Source organism: Protopterus annectens, chromosome 1.part0 (assembly GCF_019279795.1).
Source record: "Protopterus annectens isolate FY-2018-M chromosome 1.part0, PAN1.0, whole genome shotgun sequence".
Lineage (NCBI taxonomy): Eukaryota > Metazoa > Chordata > Ceratodontiformes > Protopteridae > Protopterus > Protopterus annectens.
In genome coordinates this window covers 1,768,259,374-1,768,279,543 of record NC_056725.1, presented here as the reverse complement: position 1 = coordinate 1,768,279,543, position 20,170 = coordinate 1,768,259,374, and the positions used below count along the sequence as shown (strand labels likewise).

The 20,170-nt window shown below is 39.9% G+C and overlaps 1 protein-coding gene across 2 annotated transcripts in view; it reads right to left on the bottom strand.

Moving 5' to 3' along the window:
• Positions 1 to 4,934: 4,934 nt before the first annotated feature.
• NUP43 (nucleoporin 43) overlaps positions 4,935 to 20,170 on the bottom strand; it is a 784,265-nt gene continuing 769,029 nt past the window's right edge. For both annotated transcript variants that reach the window (XM_044069310.1, XM_044069319.1), the window contains one exon: positions 4,935 to 6,627. In XM_044069310.1, coding sequence (XP_043925245.1) covers positions 6,398 to 6,627 — 230 coding nt within the window. In that variant the 3' untranslated portion in view covers positions 4,935 to 6,397. The remainder of the gene's footprint in view (positions 6,628 to 20,170) is intronic.

Below are 20,170 nucleotides of genomic sequence, written 5' to 3'. Positions count from 1 at the left end.
TGCCTGAACAGGGGCAGTGAAAGGATCAATATTCTTGGCTTTAGCCCAATAAGAGAAACGTTTCCATTTGCTTGTATAAATCCTCCTGGTAGAGGATTTTAAAGAAGCTACTATGATGTCTCTAACTGGGTTAGAGATCAAAGGAAGCCTGGCTAAGGAAGGAAGTGGAGCAACCATGCTGTGAGGTTGAGAGAAGGGATAGACCGGTGCAGCTGACCGGATTGGTGAATCAGAAGATCTGGCACTGGGTCCAGATGCCACGGCTGCACCAAAAGGTGACGATGGAGGAACGGGAACCAAACTTGTCGAGGCCAGTAAGGGGCAATGAGAATCAATTTGGCTCTCAAAACGGTAGCTTTCTGGATAACTTGAGGGATCAGAGGAAAGGAGGAAGGCATAAAGAAGTCCCTGGGGCCAATCCTGGGTCAGAGCGTCTCTGGGGGGATGGCCTGGAAGAGGGAAGAGAGAGAAGAAGTCTGGGCATTTGCTGTTTTGGGGAGTAGCAAAAAGATCGCAACATGGACGACCCCATTCCAGAAAAATCTCTTCCTCTATCGATTGCTTGAGAGACCACTCGTGAGGCATGAGAATAGCTCTGCTCAATCTGTCCGCTACAATGTTGGTTTTCCCAGGGATATGCGTTGCTACCAGAAACCGATGAGAGGAGATCGCCCATTGCCATAGTCTGAGCGCTTCTCGACACAAGGGTAGGACTTGGTTCTGCCCTGTTTGTTGATATACCAAACTACAGACATGTTGTCTGTGTGGACTGCAATTGTCCCTACGGGAAGAAAGTCGTTGAGGGCTTGCAACGTTAAAAGCACTGCTCTCATCTCCAGGACATTTATGTGCAGGTGGTACTCGAACGGCTGCCACGTCCCATGAACCATCCTGCCCTGATAATGACCCCCCCACCCGATCAGGGAGGCATCCGTGGTGACAGTGGCTATCGGGGATGGGGGTACAAAGAGTCTGCCTTGGTGAACCTGAGGAGATGTGATCCACCAAGCAAGATGATCTTTGCAAGTCTGTGTCACCAGAATCTGGTGACGCATTGGAAGTTGTTGGTACGACCACTGTGTGAACAGCATCCACTGAAGAAGGCGCATGTAGAAGCGAGCCAGGGGAAGAAGAGTAATGGCTGCAGCCATGAGGCCTAATACCTTTAGAACCATTCTGGCCTGTACTTTCTTGTTGGCTAGAATGATCCTGACATGACTCTGAATGTCTGAAACTCTTTGATCTGTAAGGGTAGCTGACATCCGAACAGTGTTTAAGTTTGCGCCTATGAAAGTAATAGACTGGCAGGGCGATAAGGATGACTTTTTGAAGTTGATCGAGATGCCCAAATGAGAACAAAGATTTATTGTGTAATCCCTGGCTTGAATAAGCTGATGCCTGGTGGTGGCTGACAGGAGCCAGTCGTCGAGATACGGAAACACCTGGAATCCTTGACGTCTCAGGTGAGCCGTGACCACTGCCATGCATTTGGTGAACACTCTGGGGCTGTAGTGAGACCAAAGGGCAGGGCTCTGAACTGGAAATGACTGGACCCCAGCCGAGCGGAGAAATCTCCTGGAGCGTCTGTGAATTTTGATGTGATAGTACGCATCCTGAAGATCTATTGAGCACATCCAGTTGTCCTTCTGTAAGAAGGGCAGAATTGACTGAAGAGTGACCATTCGAATCTTGTCTTCCTCACAGACTTGTTGAGTCTGCTGAGATCCAATATTGGTCTCCAGTCTCCCGTCTTTTCGGGACCAAAAGAACCTTGAGTAGATTCCGGGCTCTGAATGGTCTGTTGTAACTGGCTGAATGGCTCTTTTTGCAGTAGTTTTGAGACTTCTAACTCTGCAATTTCCCTTAGACCGGGTGGTACATCTGGAAGGGAATTTGAGGGAAAGGACTTTCCTCGAAAGGAATTATGTAACCCTTGGATATATCCGCCTGTCCCCATCTTTTTTGCGTGAGGGAATCCAAGGCTTCTGGCTACAGTGATAATCTTCCCGACTGCCTCCAAGGAGGGACAGCCGGGCAACATCTCAGGGATGCTGAAAGGGCTTGACAGAGAGAGGCTCTCTGTTTCCCTGGTTTTTGGACCCCTCTGCCTCTAGAGCGGCGTCTGTTGTTGTTACCCCTCTGCCTCTAGGGGTAAACTGACCACGTGAATCCGGCGTGACTCCTTGGGATTTATGAACCACATTTTGCCACCTTTCTGTCCTTTGGGGTAAGGTCTAGAAGGGTGGAAAAAGCGGACTCCTACGGCAGAAAGAGTCTTGCCGTCCTGCTCACACCTGGTCAAAGTTCCCTTCACTTGAGGGCCAAACAAAGCTGACCCATCAAAGGGAGAATTTGTGAAGGACGCCTTAAAGGGATCTGCAAAGTCACATAGCCGCATCCAGGCTTGGCGTCTAAGAGCCACACCTGTACCTGCGGCCTACTCGCCCATCAGCAGCATATGTTATTTGCCGCATGGAGGGGGTTGCAATGGGATTAAGGGTTCCTAGCTGCGAAGCAATTTTTCCTGAGCTCCTGCAGCTGTAGGATCCTGAACAACATCACCTAGCTCCTTAAGGATATCCCTTTGGAGTCTGGTGAAGTGACATAGGTAATTCAGCGACGATAGCAAAGGTCGCTGAGGAAAACATCCGCCACGTGCCTATCCATGGTCCTAGAGTCCTTATTAGGAGGATGGACGGCACGGAAGGATCTGCAAGTTCCTTTTGGTGGCAGCCGCCACCACCATGGCATCAGCGGGGACACCCTTAGTGAGGAATTGCTTATCACACGGGGCAGTGATAAATTTTGAAGGCCTCCTAGGGACTGGCTCAACAGAGTCAGGAGCTGCCCACGCCTTTCGGGCAATAACCTGCATAAGGGGGTCGAAAGGCGGAGACACCCAGGAGGTGGAGGGCCGAGATCCAAACGCCTCTAGGTATACTGACTCATCCTCAGAGGGATTGTTGGTGGGCCAGTTTCCCCTCTGTCTAAGAAGTTCTAGGATGTCTGAGAAGGAGACATCCTCAGAGGGGGATCTTGGGGATCCCTCTGACTCATCAAAGTCAGTATCTGAAGTGATAGACTGGGAGTCTACATGTTTCCTCTTACAAGTCCTCTTCCTAGGAGGATCTCCCGAAACATCAGGAGAATCCTCGAAGAGGGAAATTCCCAATGGGGAAACCTGAGGCGGAGGATCTCTGGGTCCTGTAGCAAGAGAAGTGGCAGAGATGTCAACAGGCACTATAGAGGGAGGAGCTAAGGGAACAGACTGCTGACTGATACCAGTGGCCAGCACACTCTTCATCACCTCGAATGCTCCCCTCCCAGGCAGGTTCGAGAGAACCCGTTCCGAAGAGCTAGGAACTCCAGGGACCACCGAAAGGGAAGTCTCCGAGGCAGATGTCGGAGCCGAGCTCACCAAGGCCGAGGCTCCAAGGGGAAGAGCGGGCTCGGACAAGGGTCCGATGCCACTCACCCCTCGGAGGAGACCATGGAAGCCCGCCACCGAATCCCTCTAAGGAAGGTCTCAAGAGGAGATAAGAGTAGAGGCTGAAGGAACAGAAGGGGTATCTGTCCTTCAGCCGTAGCAGTAACCATTCGAAGACTCCAACTCCAAGCTCTGGGGTAGAGTTGAAGGAGGAACTACAACGGGTGTGGACCAATAGTCGCCTGTTGAGACGGACTATGTAACATTTGGGCCAGTGCCTGTGACTTAAGTAATCTACTGACCACTCTCTCTAAGTCATGGTCAGAAAGCCTGGATGACCTTGAAGATCGGCTCCGATGGCTCCGTTCCGAGAGGGGAGGTGAAGCCGGGGCCGAAAGTATCGGCTCCAAGGAAGGAGACCTCGACCTCTTCCTCGAAGGAGCCATCGGAACCGATGAAACTACTGAACCTGTCGGAGCCGACAACTTATCGGAGCCGACAGGTAGCCTCGATGCATCGGCTCCAGCCGGAGCCGATACAGCCACAAAGGTAACGGTGTCGGAGCCGATCGGAGCCGACACCGATGCCTAAGCCACATGGTGGTCGGAACCGATCGGAGCCGACACCAAAGTGGTCGATGCAGAATCGGCACCGATAGCCATCGGTGCCGAAGGCTTAGTTAAGCCAGAATCGGCTCCAGCTGTAGCCGATCTCGACTCAGAACGAGTCGGAGCCGAGGCCGCAGGCTTTGACACAGAAGCCTGGGCCTTGGAAGACTTGGCAGTCTTGGATGGAGCCGACTTAGCCGGAGAGCCCTCCGGCTTAAGAAGGCCCCTAAGTATTAATTTATTTCTTCTTTCCTGCAGGACTCTCTGGCTGAAAGAATGACAAATAGCACAGGAGTCCTGCAGGTGAAGAGGCCCCAGGCAATAGAGGCAAGAAGTGTGACCGTCTGTCAGAGACATCTTCTGACAGCACGAGTCACACTTCTTAAAGCCTGAGACCCTTTCTTTTGACATGGTGCAACACAACACACACACCAGTCAAAGAATTTAAATTAAATATACCAGAAAGGTATAACTAGAAACACACACACACACCCTAACAGGGGGGGGATGGGATGGGTAAAGTTTGACTAAAAAAATAAGAATAGACAAGGAATTTTCTGTCAGAAAATATTTAAAACTAAATTAAAACTAATAATAAAGGGTTTTTTTGTTAAAGGGGGCTAAAATAGCAAAGTAGCAAATCACTTACCAGGAGCTGGTAAAAGGAGGACCTCATCAGCGAAGCGGCAAACGAGATCTGGGTACTTACCGCCTTGCATCATGGGATATGGGGCTGCCTCGAGCTGGTAAAAGTGACTCTCGAGCTTAGCAAGTGCCGAGTCGGAGCCGAGGATCGGCTCCGAACCCATCAAGCAAGAATGAAGGCGAGATTGACAACTTAACATCTTCATTTTTATAAAACGAAGGGTTTTCAAAAATGAAACATCATCAGGACAGGGTGGGTAACAGAATATAGTTTATTCTCATCTTGCAAATGTAACCAAACACACAGGGGAACTAATTAGATAACAGACCAAACAGTTAATCTTAACATTCTCAGAACTGAAAGGCAGGGGATGAGCTCTTTACCTGTAGAAACTCAAGGGCCAGAAGGCTTATGAACTGCTAAATACTGTAATGCTTGACACAGCCTTGGAAATACTCCTGAGAAGAAAATCTAATTGAGAACAAGAGTAAAAATCAATATCCAAGGTATTGCAGATTCCTAATAAAATAGTCTGTGTAGGACTGTTCCACTAACATCCAGCCCCCTGAAGCCTCTACAGTAAAAGCTGAAAATATACCAGCACAATAGTAGTAGATTACTAGAGAATTCCCATAAGCTAACAGATAAGGTCATAAGTCCTGGAATGGATACCTTGGAACCCAGCAACAGTAGGATGACAGTCCTTCTCATATTTTGAAATGACTCATCTTCGTGCCCTTAATTATCATTATTGATAAATAATTAAGACAACCAACCTCTGTGTTCCGAGGATCTGATGTTTTTTTTTTGTTCTCCTAGCTGAAATCTTACCAAAGGTAGCACACTGTTCACAATTACCAGAAACTCTTGATCTTTCCACAGAAAGAATAAAATTTCAAATGGAAATCCATTTGGGGGGAGGGGGTCTGACACCTGTTACAGCACTTGCTGGTAATATCTTTGGAAGACATTTATTTACATAAATAATACATTCACAGAAAAAAGTGTGAATTAAAAATATACAGCTGAAAAAAAATCAATCCAAATGACAGTGTCCTACAAGTAACTAGTCAAGAACTTAAGAAACCGTTAATTTCTGGCTCAAAAAGAAACAAGTATGTTCCATAGCTGCTCTCTCTTCCTACCTGGGCTTCCCCTAACAACCATGGCAAAAGAGTGCAGCTCTACATATCCAAGGAGGTCCAGATGCTAAAAAAATAAGAACAAGGGGGCTGATGTCAACACCTCTGTACACAGGGGGGCTGATGTCAACACCTCTATACAAGTTCCATTCAAATTGTGAAAACTTTTGCAGCAATGTTCTTAATACAACTGACAGCACAATAACCTCTCTGAGCAAAAGTCTGGTTAAAAGCAATTCAAATGAAATGTGAAATGCATAGCAAATTATTAAAAGTACAAGTGTGCCAATAGTTTACAAAATTTAATATTAACTAAAACATTTTATTTTGTTAGCTTTGAACTGTATGAAGAGAAATTTTGTTCATTTTTTTTAATTGTATGTAAAAATATAACCCAATTACTGTACAACTGTCCAGTGCTGTGCAAAACAGCAATATGATCTCCATTTTGTACAATACTAACATTTCAATACTTAAAGCTGAGAGATGTTGCAAGTAAAATAAAAGTTCACCAACGAGCATGATAATCAGTTTTGAGCACTACAAGTACCAGCTGTAATGTTGCAATATGTTCTCAAACAGGCATTTTTTTTGTGACATAAATAGCTTCTCCATCAGTTCCACAAACTAAGCACTGCTCCAAAACATCTAAGCTGTTGACAGACATGGTGTAACTTGGAAGTAAGTTGGTGATTTCCAGACGGCCTTTGCTGGTATCCATTGTTAGCCATGCACTTGATACTGATTGGTTCACACTAGTCTGACCAAATGTTGTACGTGAAAGAAGTGTAGTATTTCTTCCCCCTGGGGAAAAAATCAAAAATACATTTCAACATTTAATATTTCAAAAGTTAAATGATACAGAAAAAAAATCTTATTTGACAGCACAGTACAGTTACAAGATGCGTAGCTAATGAGATTTATCCAGCAGTCTCTGATTTTCTCAAATTCCACTTACACTCTGAACAAGCTGAATAAAGAACTGATGTACTTCATAAAATTAGTACTAGCCAGCTCTTTTAGCATCTCATTTCATAAGCCCATTAAACCAGGGGTGTAGCCAGGATTTTCAAATTTGTACTCTTATCTCCCAGACTGCTGCCCCCTCAATAAGCCACACCCACATTAACACTGCTGACCATGCCACGCCCCTTCACACTGCTGATCTCTGAACAGATCACTGGCAAGTATATGCCAGAGTAGCACTTACATGAAGCAGCAGCATGAACATTTAATTCCAAAGGTTCTTCTTTAAGTCAAAAAACAAAATACCTTTCTATTTACACTAGGGTAGATCAATCAGTTTGCCCCCCCCCCCTCAAGATTACTCTTCTTCCCCTTGCAGCTCCTAACCCTTGTAGTGGCTCATTAGAGCTCCAGTAGTGCTGCTAACTAAAGGACTGGCAGGCTCTAGTCAGCACATTCTGCACAGTGTTGTGGTCTGTAGGTACAACATATAGTGCTCTCCCTAGGTAACACCCAAGCTACGAGCCACAACTACCTCCCTTCCACCCGCGTGGCAATGGCTATTCACTCCTATGGCCTACACTCATACTAAGCATTTTGGAATAGCAAACATTACATTCCCCAACAACAAAAACATTTTAGCTGGGTCCAGTCATACTGCTACGGACAATAAATGAAGATGTGTACCCATGGGAGTCAATCAAGCAAAAACTAAAGCTGTTGAAAGTTGCATCTTTACTTCCCTCTCAAGCCTTTGCTGAATGGAAATTGGTTAAAGCGAGAAAATTACCCTAGGCCCCAGAACCAGTGGGACTGTACATGCTCTAAGGTACTATTTTGGAGTTTTTTTCTAGTCTTATGATCCAGTGATAGTCTGAACAAAATTATTGGAAAGAAATGAAAAGAAATTCAAGAAGTAAGTTTTGCCCAAAACTTAATGTTCAGAGCTAACACAATACCACCCAATATGCTGAGAAGACAACAGCTTCTAAAGACAAAAAGCATATCTGCAAATGCAGGCTGCCTCCCTACCCTCCCACAAAATGAAAACATAGTTACTTTATGTATAGCTCTATGATGTTACATGCTGAAACAATAAATGAAGACACTCTGTGTGAAAAATGTTAAAGAAACATTTACCACACCATTCTCAGACCCCTTGTAATTTACTGTAAGTGATCTTGTGTATACATATCTGAGTAGTGCTTGTTTCTGACTATGCTGGGTATAGGGCATCAGTTGGGGATGGGGTCCCTCTACTAAGCCTGTTTCAAACTTCCACTGTATAGAATAACTTACTGCCAAGCTCTATGCATATTTAAATATTTGCATAGACACATCTTCCCCCTCGGAAATAAATATAACACTAAATTCAAATATAAAGCCCTATGGGCAGCATAATAAAAGAAAAAAAAATACTCATTGCATGCTAAAATAAATGTAACTCTCAGAAACCCAAAAACACCTTGCTAAACTAAACAAGGAACTCAGAACTGTGATTAAATCAACCAAAGCCTAATATGAGGTAAAAATATAAACCCAGGTAAAATATAACCACAACCTCAAAAGTAACACGACAGTGTGCTGAGCAAATTGCAAGTGGAACCACCTAAAAGGAATCTGAAGATATAGCAAACCTGCTGGCTGGTAAATTTAATCCAAATTTCGCCCCTTCTTCCCCTCAATACTTCTCAGGAGATAACCTCGACCATAACTCTTCTGGCTATCATTAGCAAACAAGTCTTCAATGCACTCTCCAAGGCAAAGAATACTACCTCAATGGGCCCTGATAATATTCTGGGATACCTCTTGGAAAGCATGAAATATGAGCTATTAAACGCTCTAAAATAACTGTTCAGCATTAGCCTCCTAACTGGTTTCATGCTTAGTGAATGAAGGACTGCAACAGTCAGTCCTCACCACAAGGTTTGGCCTTCTGCTGACCTGGATAACTACAGACCATAAAGTCTGACTAGTCGTGTATGGAAAGCCATGGAAATAATCACTGATATTTTAAATAAAGACACAAGGAACCTGTTTTATTTACTTCTACAATGATTACAGATATTGAAATACAACAACACAAACACCGACAGCCATTTGCTAAACAAACAATGCGGTCTCACAATGCAAACAGACTTAGCATAAGCAGTAAACTTCTCTGCAATTGAAACTCACATTCATTGAAACGACATGAAAACCCACATTAAAAGAAAATACATCTAGCCAGTGGAGGATTAAGTTTACCTTTGAGCTGTTTTCAAACTATAGGGCCATGCACATGTGTTCTTTGATTCACCTTCCTGATTTATTAAATTATATTCCTTGTATAACACTGCACCATTTGGCAGAATGGTGTTTGTAGTTATGAACATTCGTCTACTAAGTAATGAAACAAAATATATGAACCAATAATGGCAAACTACCCACTTCAGAAAATTTCAACCATAAAAGACCACTAAAACTTTTATCATTACAATCCACCAATATTATTCAATAAGCACAATCTATACAGAAGTAAAAATCATGCGAATAATTCTGCATTAGAGAGATCTGTAACTAATAAAGAGGTTGCTACTGGCAAACAACTTTACATTTTGGTGTTTCATCTACAAATTCAGTGCCTGTTGCCCTTGAAGTATAAATTGCCTATGCATCATTAAAAAAAATGGTAAGGTGGTAATATTGCAATAAGGAATGACTGACACCTACCTATATATTTATATTTCACATCTAACTGTTGCACTCATATGCATGAAACACTACAGTGGTTTCAGATTTTAACACATCAGCATTCAAACTTTGTTTTCCCGTATATACATCTAACTTAATACAATACTCTGCTTTTTGACTCAGAAGCATACTTCTTATATAACAGACCAAAACTAAGTTAAAATTACCTGGAATCTTCCCATGGTAAAACAACTGCAAGGGAACACACGCACACACACCTAATCTCTCCTACAGTAACACACACATGCACTTTATCCGTCATACAAACAGAATGGCTATTTCAAATTACCTATGCATACACACACACACATTCGCTCTCATACCAAATGCAACCACTAGTGTAAATTATATACACATGAAGGGTTATGACTGCATTTTTGGAGTTAAAGCTGAAGGTATGACTTGCTGCTAAACTTTTTCCCAGTAAAGTCTTTTATTTCAGTAGTATTACCTATTTATTTAGCCAGTATTTGTGCCATCATATACTTTGTTGTAATTGTGCCTACGCTACCACTTCACTGACTTCTTAGCATCTTCAGTACTCTGTGCTTTTGTGTAGTATGCTGGCCCCTTTCTCAGTCATCTATATTATTTTATATTACTTTCCATGTAAGAGAAGTGATCAGCATACCTAGATTAGCATGTGTGAAACCATACATGAATTCTGTTCTGGGAAGTGATATGCAGAAATCACAACTACAGCTATAGGGATTTAAAGGCACAACAAGAAAGTCCCAATTCCCACAGTATATCACAAGCATACTCTTGACATCCAGCTCTTACCTCCATTGGGGGGAGGGTTCTGGTGGAATCTTTGGAATACTGCATTTTGATATAGACATTAAATGTCTAGCTGTTTGATTAAAATAACATGTTGAGCAGTTGCTATTTCATAGGTTCATAAGTAGATAAAAGGCAATCTGTCCTTGTGAACTATTTTAAACTTTACCAGTTTCACACAGTGAGAATCAAGCCCTGTACCTCTTTGCTTGTGAGTTAAGCACCTCAACCATTATGCCAACTCCAACCCTAAAATCACTTTTCCTATATTCATATATACACCTACTAAGCTAGCTATCCTTGTATCATGTGTCTGTCAGATACACACCTCAACCATTATGACAATCCCCTTTCCTGTGAGATAAACACCTTAACCATTATGACAATCCCCTTTATGTTCTATTTGTCATGTAACCTTTCTATTTAATGTTTCTAAAATGCCAATGTACAAAATGAGTTGTATATTTTTAACTGATTTTAATTGTCTGTTCTTAATCTTCCATTCAATGCTTTCTAAAGAATTACTCCTGGCATGTTAATTGACTATTTACCGTCTTGATTGCCAAATTACTATGTATACACTTACTGTATACACACAAAACATGCCTAGTTTTCTACCTATTTTGATACTAGTCCATTTAAAATATGTACAGTAATCAGTATACTATCTACTATTCTCTTGTCATGTGCGTCTATAATTCAATGTTTGCCCCGTAGGCCCAGGATGCGACAGAAATGGTTTATTGTCTGGCCCTCTTATCTTGTCATCAAAGTGTAAATAAATAACAAATAAACAAACAAACATATACATAAATAATAAATATAACAAAAAGTACTAAATGTCTTGCAAATGACTGATGGATTGCAGTAATTAATAAACTGAAAATATATGCTGTGTATGTTGTTTGCATCATAGCAGTTTTGATGCTACACTCCCTAAATTTTGTTGCAATGCACTTTAGCTTGGGTATATTTGAGACCATTTTTATAAAACATGTTGACATTAAACATCTAATGGTTGTAGTGTTATGAGTGGATAACAAATTCACATCAGAGGATGTGAAATTCATGCAAGCGATACTGATAACGCATCAAAAACAATATAATGCAGCTGAATGCAAAGAAAAACAAATTAAACTCAGAAAGGAAAGAAAAACAGAATGTAAATTTTCATATGAATAAAGTATTAACACTAACAGCATGAAGATATAGAAACATAAAACAAACACACAAGTGCGCACATGCACACACACAATTTACTTACCTTCTCTCTCAATGGAACAACTATTTTAAATTGCACGCGAGATAAAAAGTTACTTGAAAAAAACAAATGCGCACAAGAGTGTGAAACAGATTTAATGCATGGCTTTCCTTAAAGGAGAAGACGCCGTTTAAGCTGTTTCACCTGCATCCTAGTGCCTGCCAACACCAATTGCAATAGTTTGAATATAGTTTATATTGCTGCTTGTGAGATGTGCCCAGCGTTCTACGTTGGCAAGACCAACAGGTCATTGAAGGAACGCATTAGGGAGCACACCTACCATATAAGGATAGGCTCCATGTTTAACGCTCTGGCCAAACATAACAAGGAACTAGGGATTAGTCACACTTTTAAGTTTTTTGTCATTCAGAAGATTGTACCTGGTATGAGAGGTGGAGATATCATTAATTACACCCTTGAGAATGAAAGGAAGTGGATCATTAGACTCAGGGCGGACCAACATCCGGGCCTTAATGACAAGGTTCAAATTAAACCCCTTCTTAGGAAGAGGAAACTGCGGGCACCGAAACATCAGGAATGATTCACTATATACACCTTTAAGAGACATTTAGAGAAGGAGAGAACCCTTTGTAACCTTGGTCAATACATTTTCTTATATTCACTCTAATGCCTTCAAGTACATATGGACTACCATAGCATACATGGGACCCCATTCAGGGTAACCAGCAGTGATATGTGCTCTATTCATACCGGACCTTTGCTTTTCATATTTAGATACACCTATACATTTTTAATATATTCTTAATAGTCTTTATGTAAGGTTGAGGACACTTTCAATAGCACTTCTGTAAGGTTGAGTCCATTTTTACACCCTTGTGGTCATCATGCCTTGTTTGTTTACATTTTAACTCCTGCAACCATGAGTCCACACTTGATGGTAATACATATATTTTTTAGAAATATATATTTTTTAGAAATATATTTTTTAGAAATTCATTTGGAATAGTATGTGATGCAATAGAACGTTTATTTTGCATCGTTAGCACACGTTATGAATTTCATGTACTTTAACACCCTTAATAATTTGAATTTGAAGTTTCCCACATGCATTGGCGAACCCGCATAAGCAGACTCACGCCACCCATGTTGTAGCGGTTTAACAAGGACATTCTACCAACTGCGCCTTTTGATTTTACTAGCATAGGGTCGCATGGTAGGGTTTACACAGGAGTATTCATTCCTTTTTATAAGGATTGTATAGTTTTTAGGCATATAGATAGCGTATCGGCATTTCCTCATGTGTTGGTTTTAAGTATTGCTTTTAGATGTTACGCATATACAGATATGCGATTTTTGCGTACGTTTATTTTTTATGTATGTCTTGATTGATTTGATATCGTCAAGACATCAATTTGTTGTTATAAGAAGATACATATGGAATGTCAATTTCTTAATACCTGACGCAGTGACATCATGTTTACGTGTTGATGCACTCAATTTTGTTACCTTCATTTAGATTGCATCAACACGAAGCTGTTACGTTGTCGGAATAACAACGTTGAATATTACATCTTGCTATATTGAATGAAGGTAAATGTATCTAGATACTGAACAATTATTTTAACTCAATGCCTCAGTGATAGATTGATGCTAGCGTATGGTCATGTCCAGGTACAAGCAAAGATTTCAGAGACTTCCGGTTAGACTCGAAATGTTTTTTATAGAGTTCTGTGAATTTTAGCATACATAATATTACATCGTGCTACATTAAATGAAAGTAAATGTATTTAGATACTGAACAATTATTTTAACTCAATGTTTCAGTGATAGATTGATGCTAGCGTATGGTTATGTTTATGTACAAGCAAAGATTTCAGTGACTTCCGGATTAGACTCGAAATGTTTTTTATAGAGTTCTGTTAATTTTAACCAATGAGAACAAATGTTAGAGTATTTAAATGAGTGTTTGAACGGTAATTAAGTGTTATACAGTCTGAAGAAGCCGAAAGGCGAAAGCGCTTACTGTCATTAAAAGGATCTTACTTTTTACTACTGTTTAACGTGGTGATCATTTATCGTGGAGAATAGAGACTTTGGAAAAAACTGTGATTGTGCCGTGTGTATACCAGCAACCGCTGCCTTTTGGTTTTTACTTACTTTTACTACTGTTTAACGTGGTGATCATTTATCGTGGAGAATAGAGACTTTGGAAAGAACTGTGATTGTGCCGTGTGTATACCAGCAACCGTTGCTTTTTGGTTTTGACCTTAACCATTATGACAATCCCCTTTATGTTCTATTTGTCATGTAACCTATTTAATGTTTCTAAAATGCCAATGTACAAAATGAGTTGTATATTTTTAACTGATTTTAATTGTCTGTTCTTAATCTTCCATTCAATGCTTTCTAAAGAATTACTCCTGGCATGTTAATTGACTATTTACCGCCTGGATTGCCAAATTACTATGTATACACTTACTGTATACACACAAAACATGCCTAGTTTTCTACCTATTTTGATACTAGTCCATTTAAAATATGTACAGTAATCAGTATACTATCTACTATTCTCTTGTCATGTGCGTCTATAATTCAATGTTTGCCCCGTAGGCCCAGGATGCGACAGAAATGGTTTATTGTCTGGCCCTCTTATCTTGTCATCAAAGTGTAAATAAATAACAAATAAACAAACAAACATATACATAAATAATAAATATAACAAAAAGTACTAAATGTCTTGCAAATGACTGATGGATTGCAGTAATTAATAAACTGAAAATATATACTGTGTATGTTGTTTGCATCATAGCAGTTTTGATGCTACACTCCCTAAATTTTGTTGCAATGCACTTTAGCTTGGGTATATTTGAGACCATTTTTATAAAACATGTTGACATTAAACATCTAATGGTTGTAGTGTTATGAGTGGATAACAAATTCACATCAGAGGATGTGAAATTCATGCAAGCGATACTGATAACGCATCAAAAACAATATAATGCAGCTGAATGCAAAGAAAAACAAATTAAACTCAGAAAGGAAAGAAAAACAGAATGTAAATTTTCATATGAATAAAGTATTAACACTAACAGCATGAAGATATAGAAACATAAAACAAACACACAAGTGCGCACATGCACACACACAATTTACTTACCTTCTCTCTCAATGGAACAACTATTTTAAATTGCACGCGAGATAAAAAGTTACTTGAAAAAAACAAATGCGCACAAGAGTGTGAAACAGGTTTAATGCATGGCTGACGCCGTTTAAGCTGTTTCACCTGCATCCTAGTGCCTGCCTTCTGCTACCCCCCTCCACACAAACACTGTACTGAAGTGCATTCAGTGCGTACGCCTCCCGATGTCCCTGCATTAAACTGTTGACAGTACATTACATAAGAAAGCAAACAATGTGTTGGGCCTTTACATAAAAAACAGTATTCGATAGTCTGTTCTCAAAAAATGAAACTGCACAATGAATATGGTCCATAATAAAAGCTACTAGAATTGAGACTTTAAGAATATCCCCAGATGTATGCTATTTTACCTTATCACTTTTTGTTGGGGATCAGTCAAATGGCTTCCCCTTTTCTGCACCCAACTGACCTATTTATTCCACCTTTGAAATGAGGGCTAGGCTTCAATGGCCAGGGGAACAAGTCTATGCAACTCTAAATCACACTTAGCTGATGGTTCAGTGATTGTGTCAAAGATTGAACAAAATTTAAATCCCATTGAGCAGTGGGGTCTTTTAATGGGGGTTGAAGAAGAAAGGTACATCTTATAAAGGCTTTAAAAAGTTTGGAAGTGGCTAAATATGAATGATTTACTATTATATGAAAACTGGAAAGAGCAGCGAACTGTACCTTAACAGTAGAAGAGCTAGCACCCTCATTAAAGACTGCAGCTAAAAATTCAAGAACTTTAGGAACCAGTGCTGAAAAGGGATCAATGTCTTTTTGCTGTGCCCAAATAAATCTTTTCCATTTACTTCTGTAAATTTTTCTAGTGGAAGCTTTGCGAGAGGATAAAAGTGTGGTAGACAGGGGAAGAGATCATGGGCTGTCTGGCAATCAATGTAAGTGGAGAAACCATGCAGTCAACTTTAAGTCTGGAATGTCCAGGTATATCAGGCTTGCTGGATGAGACAGGTCTGGAATTGGATCCAGAATCCATGGTGGATGAATAGGCCAAAGAAAAGGAAAACAAATTAGACAAGGCCAATAAGAACCAAGGAGGATAACTGTGCTCTTCAATCAAGATGATTTCTGAAGAAATTTGTGGATTAGAGGTAAGGGTAGGTGAAAAGGAGACCAAGGGGTCAATCTTGATGTAGAGCACCCCTGGTGTCTCCCCTGGTGGGGGGATCAGTGCAAAAAACTTGTTGATGGGAGATTCAAAGAGATCGCAGCATGGTTGTCCCCATCAGTGGAAAATTCTTTCAGCAACCTTCATATTGAGGGACCACTTGTGAGGCATTAGACTGGACCTTCTTAACTTGTCTGCAGTCATGTTAGATTTCCCTGGAATGTGCATGGCTATCATAAAATTGACTGGATGAGATCGCGAGTTGCCACACTGTCAGCTACTCGACAAAGGGGGCAAGATTTGGTTCCCTCGTTTGTTAATGTACCAGACAACTGACATATTGCCCGTCTGAATTGCAATAGTTGCAAAAGGGAGGGCGTCTTGGAAGGCCTGCCACTCTAGGAGGACAGCTCTAATTTCCAGAACATTGAAATGTGCATTGTCCCTCTTTGGGGGACCATGTGCCTTAGACTACTCTTCCCAAGAAATGCCCACCCTATCTGGGAAGCATCCGTGGTCACTATGGCCTTGGGCTGAGGGAGAACAAAGGGGCAACCTTTTATTACTTGATCAGAATATATCCACCAATTAAGGTAATTCTTGCAAGCCCGTGTTTTCTTTTTTTTTTTTTTTTATAAACAAGAAACATCTGTATTAAATCATGTATGAGACAGACGATCTTACATTTATATAACTGAAAACAAACCAGAGTGACAATTTTAGGTGCAAACAAATTACAAACCATGTTGACACACTTGTAGTTGCAACATTATACATAACTTATCTAGCCAGTCATTGTCAGTCAAACATTACGTAGCTCATTCAAATAATGCCTTCTTTTAAACCTTGTTCCTCCTCTACAATGTATTGTTCACAAATTTCCCATATTTCCCATTTTTGTCATATGCAATTTGCTCCTACCCTTTTCTAAAGATCCCATTTCCAGCTTTTTCTCTCTGTTACTATATTCACTACTTCTAGTAAAGTTGGTTTAGACTTTGATTTCCATTTTCTAACAACTGATTTTTTGGCAGCCACCATAATTAGACTCAGCAAAGCCTTATATGTCTAGGCAATTCCGATTCTGTATTATTGCTCAAAAAATTATTTCCTTAGTTACACCAATTTGCTCACCCAGGATCTCTGACAAAGCAGTCTTCAGGGAATCTTTAAAGTCTGCAAACTCATTACATTCCCAGAAAATATGTTCCCAGTACCTCTTTCTTCTCCATCACACCTCCACACTTGCTGTCTATCTGAGGAAAAATTCTTTGCAGTCTAATTGGGGTATAATACCTATGTAAACACTTCCAAGCAAAGATCCTAAATTTTCTAGACCTTGTTGGATATTTTAGGAGACAAATATATCCTCCTACTATTTCTTTGCAAATTACTTACCCAATCTCTCTTCCCAATCCTTTCTAACATCCTCTGATGGACTCTTATAGTTATCATGCAATATTTTATATGCTCTACTAAGTATTCCTTTCTTAATGGCAGCTTCTGTTCTAGATTTTACTAAAAACACTACCAGTGTTGGTCTTTCATTTAATACCTTCCTACTTCTTTCTCTTTGCCTATACTCTGTTATAAATCCTTGATAGGGAAGGTCAATCGCTAATCTGCAGTCCAAATACATTTTTGGCGTCTTCCCATTCTATTACCATTCCCTTTTTAGTTATCTGCTCCCAATACATTGGTTTCTTTGCCAGTTTACTCCAAAAACGTCTAGCCCCCACTTAGCTATTTGTCTGTATCCCTAATTGCAGTCATACTTATTGGTATAATCTCCTTTCTCCATTCCAGTGTTGGCTTAGTTCTTAGAATACTTTCTGCTACTTTATGAATATAATATTCTGTATAATTATTATTCTTCTTAAAGGTCTGCATCCAAAATCAGAGTTTCTCCTTGTTTCTTCAACGTCCCCCAGTTTCATCATACCTATCAAACTCAGAGCAAGAAATCTGGACAAAGCCATAAATAAAAGTGGGACAAAGGCTCAAAATAGGGACAGTTTTAAATATTGCACTTACAAACTTAGAAATCTGATAGAATGACAGGCTTTACTTCAGCATGCATTTTCTGAAGCGTATGAAGTCAAATTCAAACGTCTAATTATTTTAGAACTTCAGTCTTTTATGATTTGCCACTAATTTGTCAGAAAACACAATGTACAAATCTGGACATTCTGCAAAAATCTGTATAGTTAAGAGGTATGAATCCTCCTTTTCCACTCTGAATTATAGTTTTCTGCTTGTGCTATGCATAGCAACCTTAACTGTGTTGCTCTGAAAGTCCCCATTCAAATTGGGTAATTCTAATCCTCCTTGTTCTATTGGAAGAACAAGCTTATCCCACTTGACTCTCGCCGTCTTCCCCTCCCAGATAAAATCCTTCAGCTCTTTATTAATTGCTCTGGTTGATAAAAATATACCTGACCTGTGTACAAGACTAAAGGGACTAAAACATTTTAACTGCTTGCATGTTAACTATCGATATCCGTATAACAGAGCTTCCATTTACTCAGGTTTTGTATTATCTTTTGTTTAGTCTCTTCCCACATAATCCTTAGCAGTCACACAAGAATCATTTTTAATTCATACTCCTAAATACTTCCATTTTATCATGTCCCCATAAATATAGATATTGCTGAACCAATTCATAATTTACATAATTACATAATTTACAGCTATTGCCTTTGTTTTAACTTCATTAATTTTGTATCTCGAAAAGATTTGAAACTGTTTCAAAATTATTTCAGGAGTCCCTTATTTTCTTTTCCAATGGTTCTAAATAAAATGCAAACAAAGGGGAGAGAGGTCACCCCTGCTTTGTTCTTCTGCTCAAGCAGAAGTTATCTGAGAGGACCCCACCCCACTTTAATTTTCCCCTCCGATCCCTCATACATCCTTCCAAGCCAACCTTATAATTTTATCAGGGAATGCAAATGCTTCCATTGCCATGCTCATAAAAGTCCAAGCTTACTCTGTCAAATGCTTTCTCTGCATCAAAACCCACCAGCAACAGTGGCACAATCTTACATTCTGCTTCCCTCTGGATCATTAATGTTCCGTTAATGTTAAATGTTTGCCTCCTCTCCACAAAACCACATCAGTTCTGGTATCATTTTTGCCATTCATTTAGCCATTACAGACAAACACTTAATAATCATGGTTTAGTACTGAAGTGGCCTTGTATGAAGCTGGAGCTGATGGAGTTTTACCTTCTTTAGTTATTACAGCTACCATTGCTTTCTTCCAGGATGCTGGTACTTCTCTCCTCTTAAAATGTTAAAATCTTCCAGATTTTTATCAGTTTTTCCCTCCTGGCTATCAAGTTTCTACAAGAATATCATCTATTTCTGGGGACTTTCCTGTAGATTGGTTACACATCACCATTTTTATCTCATTTCCTCCTATCCTGTTAGTAACAGAGCCTCATCTACCTCTTACCTTGGCATATTTAATTCTTCCATAAACATTTCCATTTGTACCTTTTAATTTCCACATTTCTCTGCTTTATATAGACTTTCATAGAATTGCCAAAATATTTCTAACACTTCTACAGGATCTCTTGTTATCTTCCTTCTTATATGCTCCTTAAGCTTTGCGACAGCCCTTTCTACTTTCTGTTGTCTAAGTTGTTGCACTGAAAGTTTTTGTGCTCTAGAGTTATCAAAAAAAGTTGTTTAACCAAAATCTTTCTAAACTTATGCACATTATTGAGGTAATACCTTATTCTCTATGTTGCACTGTGCATTTGCTTCTATTCTTGTTCTGTGGGATGCCCCCTATTTTGCAATACTTTAACATTTGTCAGTCCCTCTAAATAATTGTGGTTACGTCTTAACAATATTGCCCTTTCTTTTATTACCACCCTATTTTTAAACTCCACTTTAATTTTATTCCACTCCTTAGCTACATTTTAAGAAGAAATTTCTATCTTCTCTAATACTCATTCCTTAAACTTCTCTCTTTTCAAGAGATCGGTGGGAAAGCGCCAGTGTCTAATTTTTATTTCATTATCCTCTATTTTTATTCAAGTAATTATTGGCGCATGATCATAAATAGTTATTAGGTGCATATTAAGATCTTCAATTAAAAGCATATGCTCCTGTGTAATGTAAATTCTGTCTAGCCTAGCCCAGTTTTTGTATCTTGGGGAATAATATGTAAATTTGCTCCCAACTACTAGTACTGAATTCATATCTTCCATGCCAAATATTTTCATAAATTTCTTCAAAAATCTATCCTCGTCTTATATTTTCCCCTCTGGGCTCCTCAGACACATCTTCACTGTTGCAAAACAATTTCCAGTCCTCACCTACAAGTAATA